Consider the following 16,969-nt stretch of genomic DNA (forward strand, 5'->3'; position numbering starts at 1 on the left):
CTGTTTGAAAGACCCGTCGTTGGGCGGCTGCCCTTCGCGTCTCCCTAGCGTGTTCCCTGGGACAGCCGCCCGCCTCCTTACCAGGCAGTGCCAGGTTCAGAGTGATGACAAAATAAGGTACATACTTGGCGACTGTTTGGGGACAAACACCACCCAGTGTTTACGTTACACCTGTTTCTCTCTCAATGTGACTGTGCTGTACACCTCCCTCTAGTTCATCGCTCTCTAGCCTGGGATAGTCACCTTATCTGGTGTTTAGCTCTAATGACCCTGGAAAACTGAAATTATCATAAATCACCTGTTAAACAGTTTAACGGACCAAATAGGGAATAGAAATAAGGCTCGGCTTTAGCGGTAGAAGTTTAAAAGCAGTTTGATTTGAAGGCCCCGCTGGGTCTCCAGTGTCAGTAGCCCCTTCTTTTTGGCTTTGACTGAAGAGGGGCAGGAGAGCCAGACAGTGCAGGGTGGGTGACTCTTTCCAACTAAAGTCCATTTCCAGCACCTTGGAATGCTGCTTTTGAGTGTGTCAGGTTCACAGAAAGGAACAAGTCAAAGTCCACAATAAAGTCAAACCATTTGCTGAGTGCCAGTTTTCCAATAGCAACACCACATAGAACAGAATATACTATTCCTTATAGTTGAAAAAAGGCAAACCAGAGAGAAGAGGCTTATCTAGAGGTGTCCCTACTCCTCTGCTGTGTGCCTCTGTCTTGAACATTTCTTCCCGCGTTGAATGTGGCTTTGAAGGCAGAGACTGTCTTACATTTCAGCATCTGAGGTGCTAGACCTGCAGGAAATGCTCAAAAATTGTAGAAGAAATTACAGTGTATGTCTGGGGTCAGCAACCCACTGGCCAAATCTGGCCTACCACCTTCAAGTTTTATTGCAACACAGCTACATTCGTTAGTTCCCGTATTGTCTAAGTCTGCTTTTGCACTACAGTGTCAGTATAGTGACAGATTACATGGCCCACAAAGCCAAAAATTATCTGGCTCTTTATAGAAAAAGTATGCCAACCTGTGGTTCCGCTATTCTAGTTTCTAACTTAAAGTCTGGTAAGTAAACATTTTTAATTTTGTAAGTGTGCTTTTTGCCATTCAAATGTAGTCTCATCTCGATCGTTCTCCCCTTTCAAAGGTCAATATTCACAGATAAAGGGTTGATTTTTCTAATAATGCAATATATTTTTAAAACTCTTAAAAACTGGTAAGATAGAAACCACTAACCCAATAGAACAGGAAAATAATAAGCAGTGCACAAAGGAAGTAAAGGGCTTTTTAAACTTATGCTCAACCTCACTCATAATGAGATAAACCTAAATTAAATTACACTAAGAAACCTCTTTTCACCCTAACAGATTCACAAAGACTCAAGTCTAGTCACAAGAGTTCTGGGAGCAGTCATTTTCATTATATCACTGGTCACACTGGGCATAGCCTCCACTGGGCACAGCTGGCTAGTACCCATCAGTTACAGATGCACACTCTGCCAGTAAACTTCGGCTGGAAGGCACTCAATTCTCTTTCTTCGGGTGTTGGCAACTCAGTTACAGATGCACACGCCTGTCTGACCTGCAGTTATCCGCAGGAAATTAACCTACAGATAATACAAGTGTGGTAAGTAAAGCATGTACTTAAGCTGATTTCACCATTGTCTGTCATAGGAAAAAATGGAAACAAATATCCACAAACGGGACTGGCTAAAACGATGTGGTAGATCCAGGCATGGAAAACCATGAGGCTGTTATAAAGGAAAAGAGGAGGAAGTTCTTCAATATGAGATCTCCAAGATATAGATAATTGGAGAAAAGCAAGGTGCACAAATGGGGAAAGTATAAATACATTTTTGCTTAATATGCATACACGTTTCCAGAGGGAAAAACATGGCAGCACCGGCTGCCTCTGAAAGTTAACAAATTGTGCAGAGGTGGGGTCTCTTCAGTGAGTGCTCTCTCCTAAGTTGGTTCTGAACCGAATCAATGCTGCAGATGCGATGTGCGCACAGTCTCCCTGGCCCCAGGTCGGTACTGAAACCACCCAGCCTCTCTCCAGGAACGCTGCTGCCTTCATGCCTGCTCTTTAAACCTGCCAAGCCATCTCCTCTGGCCTGGGACACTCTCCTCCATCTCCCCAGGGCTCACTCCAGGCTCTGCTCAGATACCTCCCGTCAAAGGCCTTTCCCGACCACGTGTGCAGCGCGCCATCCCTGAACAGCTACTGCTCACTTGCTTCCCTTCCTGGCGTGTCTCTGCCTCTCCTCGCCAATCACCCCCACAGTGTCAGCTCCAGAAGGAGGAGGCTTTGTCCTTGCCCACCCATGTGTTCTCAGCACAGTGCCTTGCATACAGTGGGCGTCAGTAAACACTGATGGATTGTTAGAGGCACTAGATTACGTAGTAAGATCTGCTCTGATTACTTTGTAAGAATCATCACAACACGGTGAGACAGGCCCTTGGCGGAATCCTAAGGGAAGGCTTGAAAGTGAGCAGGTGCTGGCACCTGTCATTAGGAACAGATGGCCAGGATGACAGAAATGCCCCATTTCCTCCTCTCTCCCTGTTTCCTCCCCATCAGGCAGCTTCTCACCTATAATGCAGTCAGCTCTCCAGGTGGGCACACCTGGCAGGAAAAGGTGCCGAACACACAGCCTGCAGGCTCTGAAGGGGGGCGCCAGCTAGATCGACACTGCCATCAATGGCAGACCTGACAACTTAGTTGCCTCCTCACCCCCATGGGCAGAAACAAACAAATTGAGAAAAGAAATATACTGTTTATTATTCATTTGAAACATCACATGCACTTTTAAAAATTAAAACTCTTTATTTAAACATCTCAATAGCATCTTATCAATTTGGTGGCAGCAAAAGAAACACTACCAAAGACAAATATCTTGAAAAGCATTTACAAAAATACATTGCACAAAGTCCTATCTTGCATCTTTAAAAATAAATTAATATTCAAAATATTTCCACCCCAACCCCCAAATTTAATTTTATATAGGAAATTTTGATCTATACATTTAACCTATAATATATGAAACATCTGTACACATTTTATCCAACTTAACTGCATAGGCATTAATTCTAATTCTGAGTGAAAAAAATGCTATTTTATGTGATTCTTACATATTTGAGGACTGTTGTGCAATATACATAAAACTGTTCAGAAAACCAGTCAGCACCATCATTTTTGCTTTTTCTGAAAATACAACATCTACAGTACACCAAAGCTGTCTTAACCCAATACAACTTAAATAATTTTAAAGGTAAAACATCTTTAAAACTTTAAGTGCCTTGCAGATATTTATAAATTTCGTTGAGTAAAGTAGTCTATATGTTAAATATTAACCACGACCAAAATGGGTTTCCAAAGAACAAGGTGAGAGTGGCCAGCAGCCATAGTGAGAGGCAGATCCCGATTAGAGCGAGTAGAAAATGCTGCTGTAAGAAAAAGGACAATCGTAAAATGAATGGTTTCATGCGCTTGCCACAGTGGACAACACTCTTTTGAAAACCATCAGTGGACTAAAAACTCAGCCTTATAAATTTTAGAGCACATTAGTGTTCCCTTTGTAGCAAAATTCAAAACAAACCTGGAAAAAATCCGAACGATGAGATTCTTGGTTCCAATCTGTACTTGGAAGTAAAGCTCCAGGGTAATCCCAACGGGACTCGAGACTTCCATTATGTTTGTTTCCATCTAGACCAGCCCCTTCACACCAGACTCACCAAAACCTACAATGAGAATGGAGCTCCTCCTGTTCTGGACAGATACTAGTGCACTGAATCCCCACTCTGAAAATCCTCAGAAGTAAGCACAAACTAAGCAGAAAAACAAGTTTTAATTGTCCCCCCACCTGGTAGTGTAAAAGAACTGGTGCTGAAGAAAGGAAAAGCCCCACCCGAAGGAAAGGTGCTTAGAGCTCTGAAATTTGGTGACACTGTTTTTCCCTGAAAGAAATGTGTGTTGGATTTAACAGATGGAGCATACCTGGCCCCCAAAAGTCCTTTAGAAGGTCTAGTGAAAGGCTAAATAACAAAACTTTGAGAACACTTCAAACCTTGTAACCTCATTTGCTTTGTTCCTGATGTCAAGAAAATACAAATATAAAGAGCTTTATGTTCAAAAAAAATCCCCAGAACAAACTAAGTGTACCATACATCCAGAGGAATGTCCACAGAGGCAGCTGTCGCCAGGGGCTCTGTGGACAAAGCATCTAGCACGCAGGTGTCCTGGCACCGGCATCGAAGACACAAAGTGGACGCGACAGCGAGCTGGGCACCAGACCACAACCGGCCTTTTGGGCGGTCTGGGAATGTTTATTTGGGGTGGCTGTGTCCTGTGACCAAACATGCCCTCAGCCTCGAGGGCTCCAGTGTTCCAGGCAGTCCTGTATCTACAAACGTACAGGGATGTGAGCAGGGCCTCTACTTGATAGGATCTCCGTGAACCCTGAACCGATAGAGACATGTGTATTCCAGATGGCCCCAGTTAGAGAAGATCCGAAGTTCCACGATTTGGAAAGCTTTTTCAGGTCTTTTCTGAAATCAAGGAGGGGAGGAAAAAAAAATCACACTTATTTCATGTTAATATCCCAAGCCCAGTTACTTCCCTGACTATGATACTGGATAGGAAACAGTTAAGTTAGAGATTAAATTCTTCAATATGAACCAAGTCCTCTGTGACAGCACAGGAAGTGCAGCAGCCCTATGAGATATCATCATTAGCTACAGATTCTCTTAGTTTCAATACACATGACATGGTTACATATAGCAAAATTATATACTAAAAAGGCTCATCAAGAAAAAAAGCTAAAAGCTCAGGTTAATTTCTTTTCAAAGGTTGATCCTCATGCTACTTCTGACAAGCTTACTGATGTTGGCTGGGCCCTGCTGACACGAGGGAGACCAGGGGCCCAGGAACCAAAGACAAGTGTGTACCACCGGGGCCTTACCAGTGCATGGAACATCTGGAGTGATTCCCCATCTTGATCATATGTAAACTGTCCCAGAAGCAGCCCTTCTTCTTGATACTCACTTTCCAATCCCTGAAACCAAGAGCATATATCATGAAATAATGGGAAAATAACAGAGTTGGTTAGGATTGTTTCTCTTCAACATTAGTTAGGAGAGGTTACAGAGCTACTGATGCAGTCATAATTCCTTCTTTGGAAGGACTGCGTCATGCTAAGCATTCTATTAAGTGCTTTATATCTGTTATCCATTTAATCCTCACAACAACCCCATGAGGTATTATTACTCCCATTTTATAGATAAGGCAAACAGGCTGGAAGAAGTTAAGCTAATGAGAAGAGACTGACTGACTCCACAGACCAGCCGTTAACTAGAACGTGCACAGCTCTTCTCTATGCTCTAAATGAAAACTGGGGCTGACTCACTGTGGACATGAGACCATCAGCTGGGCCTGAAGGACACTCACACCTGAACCTGGGGCTGACGCACTGGGGACATGAGACCATTGACTAGGCCTGAGGGACACGCACACCTGAAGGGGTCCCTGAATGAAAGGACTACACACACACACACACACACACACACAAAGTCAAATCATTAAAAACACTAGTCATAAACATAGGCAAATACTTGAACGTCTGTTTCATAATAAGCACAGACTCTAAGTATTAAAAAAAGCCACGGAAGAAATCACAAGTAATGAGCAGGCATCACTAAATGCAGAACTAGGAATGACACTGGGAGATGTGTCTAACAAGGTGACACATGACTAACATTCATATATTAAAAAGCTCAAATAAGGAACCTACTTGATCCTAAAGATAAATGGACAAGAACAGAATCTACAAAAAAGGAAACATGCATGCACAATGCATAAAAACGCAGACTGAAATAAGATACCATCTTTTACCTATCATGTTGGCAGAGACTGAAAAGAGAAGGCTGAATCTTAGAAAGGGTACCGTGAGATAAATAACACTTCTCATGTACTGCCGGGAGAAAGGCTCATCACATACAGTGCAGTGAATCACAGCCTAAAAAATGCCCACACCCCTGCAACAGGAATTCCACTTCTGAGTATCTAGTCTACGGAAATAACTGAAGATGCAGAGATGTCACAGTCACCCTGAAAAATGGATATATTCAACACTGGGAGAAGTGGTAAGGGAAATAAGGACTTAGCCATACAATGGTCTTTTGTACATCATTTAAAGATGTGTATAAAGAGTTTAATTGCCATGGAAAAATGCTTACGGTAAAAAATTTTTTAAAGCAGGAAACAAAATTATATGAACAGTATTGTCTTATCTGTATTTTATAAGGGGGAAAAAAGAGACTAGAAAAAAATACAATATTAATGGTGGCTTTCTCTGGGTGCTGGGATTATGGGTATTCTTTTTCCAATTTCTTCATTCTTTTCTGTAAATTCTATTAATCAAAAAGCAAAATTTACTTTTTGTCACTTAGTTGCTTCAACATTACCCAGCTGTCTGAACGCTATTTAGAGCTGAACAGACCAGAGTGATGAAGAAATAAAATACTCAGTCAGACAAGCTTAACTGGATCTGTTTAGCATGACATACAACTGAGACATTGATTAATATACTACTTGTAAGTTACCCTCTCTGGAAAAGGTACTCAAATGTTTCCCTCAACATTTCATCATCTTACTCAGAGTATCAGTGGGCAAAGAACAACAATAATATCTGAAAAAAGCGCCTGGCAGATGTACCTGAGTCATTCACCTTTACCGTTCACCTTTGTAAAATTCCCAGGAAGGGACAGAAGAAGAGAAGTGTCCTTTAGTCACCTGGCCAAACATACTCACATATACTGCGAAGTCCTTGGGCGCGCTGGTGATGTTGCCTGTTGGCGAGAGCGTCTTTGGTATGTGCTCCAGAGTGAAGGTGGTCGGGAAGATGGTCATTGACAGCCTCACCACCAAGTACCCCTGGGAGCCTTTAAATGCCCAGCAGTTACCAGGATAGATGTCAGGCTGGGGAAAAACAAAGTACTCAAGTCTTAAGAGACTGAACAAGCTCTTAACCGCTTTAAAAAAAACAGAAGCAATAAGAGAAAAGACTGATAATACTGAAATAAAAAAAATGTTGGCATGGCAAAAATCATCATAAGCAAAAAAATCAAAAGACATACTGGAGAAAGGCACTTGCAACTTATATGCCAGAGGGTTACTATCTCCAATAGGTAAGTAAGTTTTTATAAAAGTGAAAATAGCCAAAACCTTACAGGAAAATGGGCAAAAGATACAAACATGTTTCAGAGAAAAATGAATATAAGTGGTCCTCAAACATACGGAAAGATGCTCAACCTGACATAATAATGAGAAAAATACAAATGAAAATGACAGAGTGACCACTTCTCACACATTAAATTGACAACGATCCCAAAGTCTGACAACATCTGCTGCTGTCAACCATGGGAAGGGAGCGCGGGGTGGAAGCCGGGCCTCTCTCTGAAAGGGCCTGTGTATTTGGACCTTAGAACCAAGTAAGTATTTTATATAATTAAAAAGATTTCTAAGAAAAACAGGCAATCTCTAAGAATAGAAAATGGAAACAAATGACTCTTAATAAATACCAAGTTGGTGGCAAAATCACAGACAAGTATCAAGTGACTTTAAATACAGCATCTGACCATGTAATTGAGCAATTGGAATTAACATTAGTATCATTAGTTTAAAAAATATATACCTAGAGAAAAGAAGTTATTATATGTTAATGTCATTAAGAATCAAGATTTTCAACATGTAAGAAAAGAGATACAAGTATAAAATTAAAGAAGTAAAAACCCTGTCATCTTTCATTTGAATTGGAAGTGTCAGTGTGGACTCATGATTTATTTTCCTCTTTCCAAATACACACACTCTTCCTTCTGTCCACTGAAAAGGTTTTTCAGCAGTGAACCCTCTAGTGACAAGACTGTAGTTTCTAAATGTCATTCCTGATACTAAAAGAAACCAGGGCTCCTCAGAGTAGTGGCTGATTCAGCTTTCGCGGAGGACGTACACATGATCCTCCCGGGACACCTGTGGCATTCTGGGGCTGTGTCAGAGGACAGTGGCCCACAGGAAAAGGATCCCACTGACCAGAGATGGGACAATTTGAGCAAAAAAAGAATGTCAGAAAATGAGTTAAAACACATAACATACATAACACTCTGTTAGTTCATGATACTAAAAAGCAAAAACAAAGAACCTCCATTGGTCCCTCTATAACGGCACAGTTGAGCAGTTGAGACAGAAACCATATAGCCCCCGAAGCCTTTGGAAGCACTTACTGTCTCCTTTTCACCACTGGCAGTTTGGGGCTGTTACAACACCCTCGGACATGTCCCTGGTGCATATGGCATGCATTTCTGCTGGATATGCCCACAGTTTAACTGTTGGGTCACAGGGCATGTACAATGTGGGATATTTATTAAACAGTTTTCAAAGTGGGTGCACCAATTCATCTTTCATCAAGACTGTGAGATTCCAGCTGACCCCATCCTTGCCAGCAGTGTGATGGTGTGTCGCTGTGGTTCTAATTTGTACTCCTCTGATAGTGAATGAGGTTGAGTACCACCTTATATACTTGTTGGCTATCTGGCTATCCACCTTCAGTGAAGTGGCTGTTCAAATATCTTCCCATTTTTCAAATAGGCTGTCTCTTTTTCTTACTGATTTGTAGGAATTCTTTGTTGGATATCTTTATTGTGAATCTCATGTCTTCTGATGAACAGACGTTCACCAGTCCTCTTATCAGACTGAGTAACTTCTCTTCCAGACCTCCAGCCAGGCAACCAAGGGACCAGGTACGAAGTATCAGCTTTACTGATAACTCACTCATGCAATACTCACTTAATCTATGATTTTTCTGTTTTAATTGTACTTTGATGAAGGTTTACAGAACAAACTAGCTTCTCATTAAAGTTAGTACACAAATGTTTTATGACACTGGTTAACAACCCCACGATGTGTCAACACTCTCGTCCTTGGCCTTGGGTTCCTTATTACCAGCTTTCCTGTCCCCTCCGGCCTTCTAGTCCTTGTCCCTGGGCTGGTGTGCCCCTTTAGTCTCATTCTGTTTTATGGGCCTGTCTAATCTTTGGCTAAAGGGTGAACCTCAGGAGTGACTTCATTACTGAGCTAAAAGGGTGTCCGGGGCTACACTCTCAGGGTTTCTCCAGTCTCTGTCAGGCCAGTAATTTCGGTCTTTTTTTGTCAGAATTTTGTTCTACATTTTTTTCCAGCTCTGTCCGGAACCCTCTATTGTGATCCCTGTCAGAGCAGTCAGCGGTGGTAGCGGGGCACCATCTAGTTGTTGTGCTGGACTCAAGTCTGGTGGAGGCCATGGCAGTTCTGGTCCATTAGTCCTTTGGACTAATCTTTCCCTTGTGTCTTCAGTTTTCCTTATTCTCCCTTGCTCCCAAAGGGATGAGACCAGCAGAGTATCTTAGGTGGCTGCCCACAGGCTTTTAAGACCCCAGACACTACTCACCAAGGTAAAACGCAGAATATTTTCTTTATAAACTATGTTATGGCAATTGAGCTACATGTTCCCCAAGACCATGGTCCCCACAGCCCTTAGCCCAGTAATGTGGTCCCTTAGGGAGTTTGTATGTGTCTATGGAGCTTCCATGACCTTGCCTTGTACAAGTTGTGCTGGATTCCCCAGTATTGTGTACTGTCTTACCCTTCACCAATCTATGAATTCTGTAAGATGGGACTTGTTCAGTGAAAAACAGCTATCATGTGGATGTTTTCACATTATATTAGGCAGCATTTGCTACTGAGGTAAAATGAATGTATCTGACAAATTAAATTCTTCACCCTGTAATCCCCTAAATGTGTACAACCAACAATATAAAGTAAAGCCACGTGAGCAGCAGTCACACTAAGAGGAATCATCAAAAGGCACTAGAGAGAATAGAAGCTAACAGCCCCTCCATCCGCTGGGAATGCCACAGAGCACGTGAAATGAAAGGAGGAGGGGTGTTCCTCATTATGCTAATGATGCCTATCCCCACCTGTCCTGTCTGTAACAGGAAGAGAAGGTACGCTGACACTCTCACCTGGACCACCTTCACTGGTGAGAATGAGCAGATGACAGCAACTCCATCACAGCACCATGGGTGGTCTCACACAGAAGACACAACTCCCTCTGTACCAAGTTCAAGCAGAGTGAGTTTATGGTCCTAGGAGTCAGTCACCATTTGAGGCGGACAGTCATGGCTAGCAGAGACCAGCAGGGACATGGAGAGTGCCGACCATGTCCCGTCCCCTGGTCTGGGGCTGCATTCCCCTCTGTGAGCAATCACGGGGAACCCCTCCCAGGTGTGTCCCGTCTGTGAGTGTTCAGGGAGCCACACAGAGGGTCTGCACACTGCTTTGTGTGTGTGTTACCCCTTAGTAAGAAGCTAAAGAAAGCATCGACACCCTGGTCAGGGCTGGTACCTTGGTTCCATTTGGGGCCTGAACAGCCATGCAGCAGAGTTCTGAGGCACGCTGAAAAGCACCTATTTAAATCCACAGGCCATGTACTCACCTGAATCACAACACGAGGAGACTGGGAGAAGTACCACAGTGGGATCCCAAACAGACTGATCAGTGCCGTTTTGGTTTCATAAGTTTCAGAGCAACGTGTACTCAAGATGCTGCCACCTTAAAGCAAAGTTTAAATTTGTTTCACTGTCTGTTCTACCATTTTGAAAGCAATGGTAATTACCCATCTTAGAAGTTTATCTTGGGGTTTTAAAAATTCTCAAGTTTTTAAGATGGTGGAGTAGTCAGATGCTTCCTGTGGTCCCTCTTACAACAAAGACCCAAAAAAAACAAGTGAATCGATTATGTATGACAATCTAGGAGCCCTGAATATCAAAAGCAAAGTTGAGGAACTGGACTGAGTGGCAGGGGGAGGGAGAGACAGTTCAGAAGCAGCAATGAGTTGCCAGACTGACCTAGAGGGAACGGGCACGCTGCAGGTTGGATCAGCTGACATGTGCAGTGAGGCAAGCAGTGGCGCTTGGGATGCGTTTACCATATCGGGAGAGACTGAGGGGCAGAGAGTCTACTCAAGCCTCCAGAACCAGTGAAAAGTGGTGCTCAATCAGCAAAAGATAAGTACATGCGTCTAACTTACCGCACGGATCAGAAAACAACCTCTTTGGGAAGAACCTCTCTCCCACTTACTTACCCCCTCCCCACTCTGCACCAGGCCCCAGGCTGGCTTCAGCGATTGCCGATTGCCGAGTCCCTTGGGCTGGAAGTAGGACCCATCATGTGCCCTGAACCATTATCCCAGCCTTGGAGAGGGAACAAATTAACCAACAGGAAAAAATAATCTGCCAGCTCCCCTAAGCTGGGAACTCAGGGTAGGCACAGATCCTTTGCCTAGGCACAGGCATAAGGGGTCCATGGACTTTGAATGCCTTTCACCCCACATAGACCTGTGTGGGCCCATCTCAACAGCACAGGCCTTCATTACCACAGTACAATGGGGTATATACCTGAAGCCTAACTTCAACTGTATCAGCTATATGGTGGAGTAGTAGGTTCATGACATTTGACACTGCTCTGCCCATTAAGCAGTGTCCTCACCCACCCACATCAGGGGCCTGAGGACTAGTAGCTCCACCCACGCCACCTAGCCACCCACGACAGGGTTCCAACAATAAGTGGTGCCTCCCAGTCCTTACAGCCAACAGCATTGGGTACCCATAGTCCAGCTGCAAAACCCACCTACCTACGCGCTCTAGGGAACAGGGACACGCTTTCCTCCCAGACACTCAGGGGCAACTGTCAGCCCCCTGCCTTGCTCAGTGTGTGACCCCCTATTGCAGCCAGATACCTGTGCTGACTCCAATCACTCCTGCCCATCTAGGACTGTAGGTGAAAGCCTGCACCACACACTTGGTGACTAACAACCTGGACACCTGAGCTGAATCCATACAAGAAAAGTAAACGGACTCCTGGGCTCACATACCTAGTAAGGATCTAACCACCTGGTGACAGGACGTGAGACTTCAAAGGTGCCAATAATTAAACTATCTCACATGAGCAGCCTATTTGCGCATATCAAAACAAAACGAGAAGCCAGGACACAGTAAGCAAACATTAAATAAATAAATGTAATAACTTATTGATGGCTTGGAGACAACAGTCAATATCAAATCACATAAAGAGGCAGACCATGATGGCTTCAGCAAGCTCCCAAAACAAAGAATCAAGAAATCTTTCAGAGGAAGAGAACTGCTTGGAATTACCAGAGGTAGGATACAAAAGATTAATATACAGAACTCTTCAAGAAATCAGGAAGATGATGCAAAATGCAGAACAAAGCAATAGAGGAACTTAGTAAGATTAGAGAAGAGCATAATGACAAATTTAACAGGCTGCAAGAATCCACAGAGAGACAGCAAACAGAAATCCAGATTAACAACAAAACTTCAGAATTAGACAACTCAATAGAAAGTTATAGGAGCAGAATTGAGGCAATGGAAGTCAGAATTAGTGAAACTGAAGATAAAGCACTTGATACCAACTTATTTGAGGAAAAAATCAGATAAAAATTCTCAAGTTTTTAACTTGTACAAAAAACCTTCTAATTTAAGGCCAACCCTATTCTAACAAATTTTGCATTTTCAAACCCATGTTGATAGTTTGCAATTGCTTTAGGATACCCAATTTGTACCTACTGAAACTGAAAAATTCTTAAAATACTAGCCTTTTCCCCCTCCCTCACAAGAACTGATGATTCTTCATGACTACAGGGACGGCTGCTTTGATGAACTTGTATTCTCAGTAAGAATCCAGCCAGGTAGCAGTGTTACCTGGTAGAGAGTTCAGAGGGCCTACTTAACAGGCCAAAATGATACAGTATTATGACAATTACAAATGAAAACAGAAAAGGCAAGGGGGAAGAACTGCGGTGACTGCTAACATGTATGGGGGTTCTTTTTGGGGAAAGGAAATACTCCCAAATTAGACTGTGGTGGTGGTTATACAACACAGTGAATGTGTTAAATGCCACTGAATTATATACTTTAAAATGGTGAAACTTACATTATGTGTGTTATATCTCAATAATAACCGTAACATAATAGACATTTTTAAAAGTTCCATTTGTCCCTCAATAGGAAACAGCGCAGACAGGATGTTGGAGCCACAGCAGGCCCATGAGATCCAATCCAGCTGCTGCAGTTAAGATGCACGTCTAGCCCTACACTAACCATATCACCGATTTCCTACGCTACTGGGGAAAGCTGAGTTAACAGTGGTGGGTTTCACAACTTTGCTGCTCCTGCAGGACTCCCAGGCCCTTTATTTTATGTCATGGTTTGAATTATGTCCCCCAAAAAATGTGTGTATTAATTTGGCTAGGCCATGATTCCTGGTACAGTGTGATTTTCCTCTATGTTGTAAACCTGCCTCTATGATGTTAATGGGGAAGGATGGGTGGCAGTTGTGTTAGTAAGGCAGGACTGGATCTACAAGACTGAATTGTGTCCTGAGGCAATCTCTTGAGATATAAAAGACAGAAGTGAGCAGAGAGACAGCAGGACCTCACACCATCAAGAAAGCAGTGCCAGGAGCAGAGCGCATCCTTTGGACCGGGGTCCCTGCGCCGAGAAGCTCCTAGTCTGGGGAAACACTGATGAGAAGGCCGACAGAGGGAAAAAGCCTTCCCCTGGAGCTGACACCCTGTATTGGGACTTTTAGACTACTTTGATTTTGAGGAAATAAACTGCTGTTCGTTAAAACCATCCACTTGTAGTATTTCTGTTATGGCAGCACTAGATAAATTAGACAATATACTAAAAGTATTAAGAGAATTCTTCTCTCCCAAGGGAACATACTGGTCCACCAGCCCTCAACTGCACCTCCTAATTTTAAAATGTTCTGAAAACCAAGACTTTCTGTAACACAGCAACAAAACCTGACCTGAACTGACCTGAGATCCTTTCGTCTTTATCTCATGTAGTGTGAACAGGTGTGTTTCATTGCAGAAAAGGGGGTACCGGCCAAGATCTCACTGAGGTGTTCTGGCACCCCCCTAAACCACAGTTCTGATCCTTACAATACACCCGGACAAGGGGTTTTGCACCTGTGGTATACTGCATTCCCCAAACTGGACTGGTCAGAATTCTCTCTTTCAATTTCTGGAGAAACCAAGGTAGTGCTGCCTCCTTCCCCATTCTGTTCATGTAGTGGCTCTGTGGCAGAGGTGGCACTCATTGCTACTTGAGACTCTGTTGTGGCTTATCTCTGTCTCTCCCACGGGAACGTAAGCTCCTGGAGGCAGGGCTTGGTCTGGCTCACCAACGTCCCCTGTACTTACGAGTCCTGCACCCACAGGCATGTAAACTGAAAACGCACGCACAGAACCCCCAGGAGTGCCTACACAGCCTGTATCAGAGTGTTCGTGCTCTGTGGGGTAGGCTGAGCACCGCTGCCCTGGTGTCAACCTCGTCACTGGACTTCTGTGTTAAAGCTGATAAGCGTTACAACACACATCAGAAATAATCAATCCCCCAGTGTTTGTGGTGGTAAATCCTGACATAGCTAGATGAGCCCAAGAGCTGCTGAAATTCCCCAAACTGGGCTTTGCAGCAGCTTACGCCTGCCACCAGCCCTTCTGGGGGACCTGACCATGCCCAGAAAGCAACTGAGTAGGAAGAAAAGCCATAAGGGACTCACCCAGAATAACATTCTTTTCTCAGACTTTTTAAAATTTGTAATAAGTTCCTTACTTCTCAGGTTTATGACTCTGCTAACAAGTGACCATTTTATTTTTAGCAATTAACACATCCATTCACTTACCACCAGACTCCAGAGCAAAGTCTACCATGCCGGTTTTATCTTGGGAATACAGCTTCAAAGCATTGTTCACAATAATGCGTGCTTGCTAGAAGTGGAAGATCAGAATGGAGAGGAGACATAGGTTTAATGACACGCAAATTAAAGCCAGATAGTTAAGTAAAAACCCGCTGCTGTCGAGTTGATTCTGACTCATAGCATCCCTATAGGTCAGAGCAGAGCTGCCCCATAGGGTTTCCAAGGCTGTAATGTTTATGGAAGCAGACTGCCACATCTTTCTTCTGTGGAGCAGCTGGTGGGTTTGAACTGCCAACCTCTCAATTAGCAGCCAAGCATTTAACCACTGAGCCACCAGCACAATTAACCGTACTTTGGGGACTGAGAGGCATGGTGGCACTGTTCCAGAAATCCCAAACCCCCATCAGCACCCCTGACCATGAGGGCCACCAAACTGAGTCGGAGACAGGAGAGCCGTCTCACGTGGGCGCAGACACAATGAATCCCCAAGCCAGAGAAATCCACCATGAGTCTTAAAACACGACCATAACAAGGGTCAGGGTGAGGGGCTGTCACAGGGTACTACATACTGGGGAATTTCTACCTAATTTCAGAACTGCCACCACACAGGGAGTGGAGGCAATGAGACAAAAGGAGTCCCAAAGCAGAAAGTCCTGCCAAGAAAGAGTTCAACAGTAACAACAGCTACAACTTATTGAGCAATTGCCTTACTTTATGGCAGATACCATGTTAAGCACCTTTCAAATTATTTGACTTGAGCCTAACCACAACCCTCTGATCATCGATCCCATCACTGCCTGGATTCTAAGCACCCATCATGCCCTACTCACCGCCTCTGTGATCCCAGAAACCCCTGCCTCGTGGACGGCGGACACCACTGCTTCGGAGGTGGGGGCCTGTTTTGTCACGGAAATGTGGTGGGTGATGTTCTTCAGGATCTGCAGCTCCAAATCTTGCAATAAGATCTGCAAGTCGTCCTTGCTTACAAACTGAGAGGAAAACTTCTGTAGCAGCCATTCAAGAGAACCATCTTGCTGGTCATCGGAAAACATGAGTCTGATCGTCTCTCTGACTTGGGTGTCCACCTGATAAAATCATTAGTCATCATGCCATAAATTTAGTTTTAGTTACATCACTTCAACTCTTCACATTCTCCACCTCAGATACCTCAGAACCATCACACCGCGTCTCAAATTCCATACGTAAATGTGACAAAATTTTTCCTTCATGTTAAATCTTAAGAACCCCTCCAAAAATGCTGCACAATTTAAAGAGGACAGGAATAGAAATAAATCATGTGGGCCGGGAACTAAAGACAGAAGAAGATATGTCCACTTGTTCAGCTGAAGTGATTCCACTCAACATTTACTCAGCTCCCCCAGGGGTGAGTCCTGGGAAAGAAAACAGTCCCTTGTCTTCAACACATTTGGTCTGGCAAAGGAAACAGCTGTATAAACAAACTTGAAATGTAACTTTATATATGTTAAGTACATCCACGTGTGTTAATGTACAAACACACACACACACACACACACACACAGAGTCATGTATATAAATTTCTCTTGCCTGATGAGGAATGGAGTAAGGGGAGGGGCACAAGAAAGAGCACAACACTCTGCAGTAACACACGTCCCCAGCGCCGACTCACTGTCTTAAACAGCGCCACAGCACCCACAGCAGGGGCCACCCTCGATGTCCAGCCCTGCCCAACACTAACTCCACACACTGAGTCCCGCCTGATACCCTCTTGTCCTGGTGCTTCTGTATCTGCAGACAGAGCCCCAGAAATGTGACTGCTGGTCTCAAAGCACAGATGCATTTTTAGGTGATTAAAATCATAAAATTTTGTTCCAAAAAGGGTGGAGCCACTCACATCCTGCCAGCCTCGAGAACACCACCTCCCCACCTCACTGAGGCACTGACCGCTGCCCATCTGAGGGCTGAGATGTGGGCACTCTAACTCACAGACCCTGCTGGTGAGACTGGGCTCCCTGCTCATAGGCCGGGCCCACGCTTCTGCTGTTTGTCCTCCTACCAATCTTAGGAGTTCTTTGCATTTTAGAGAGAACATTTTACCACGTGCTGCAAATACTTTTCCTCAGTCTACTGTGTGACTTTGACTTATGGTGACTTTTGCCATTCATTTTTTTTCTTTCCATTTC

The 16,969-nt window shown here is 43.9% G+C and overlaps 1 protein-coding gene across 1 annotated transcript in view; it reads right to left on the reverse strand.

Moving 5' to 3' along the window:
• Nucleotides 1–2,536: 2,536 nt before the first annotated feature.
• SUN1 (Sad1 and UNC84 domain containing 1) overlaps nucleotides 2,537–16,969 on the reverse strand; it is a 57,420-nt gene continuing 42,987 nt past the window's right edge. Inside the window, exons 18-23 of the mRNA XM_023740252.1 lie at nucleotides 15,638–15,892; nucleotides 14,793–14,877; nucleotides 10,519–10,634; nucleotides 6,801–6,968; nucleotides 4,954–5,046; nucleotides 2,537–4,540 (exon numbers count right to left, since the gene is read on the reverse strand). Of these exons, the coding sequence (XP_023596020.1) occupies nucleotides 4,427–4,540; nucleotides 4,954–5,046; nucleotides 6,801–6,968; nucleotides 10,519–10,634; nucleotides 14,793–14,877; nucleotides 15,638–15,892 (831 nt within the window). The 3' untranslated portion in view covers nucleotides 2,537–4,426. The remainder of the gene's footprint in view (nucleotides 4,541–4,953; nucleotides 5,047–6,800; nucleotides 6,969–10,518; nucleotides 10,635–14,792; nucleotides 14,878–15,637; nucleotides 15,893–16,969) is intronic.

Source organism: Trichechus manatus, unplaced genomic scaffold (genome assembly GCF_000243295.1).
Source record: "Trichechus manatus latirostris isolate Lorelei unplaced genomic scaffold, TriManLat1.0 scaffold00151, whole genome shotgun sequence".
Taxonomy (NCBI): domain Eukaryota; kingdom Metazoa; phylum Chordata; class Mammalia; order Sirenia; family Trichechidae; genus Trichechus; species Trichechus manatus.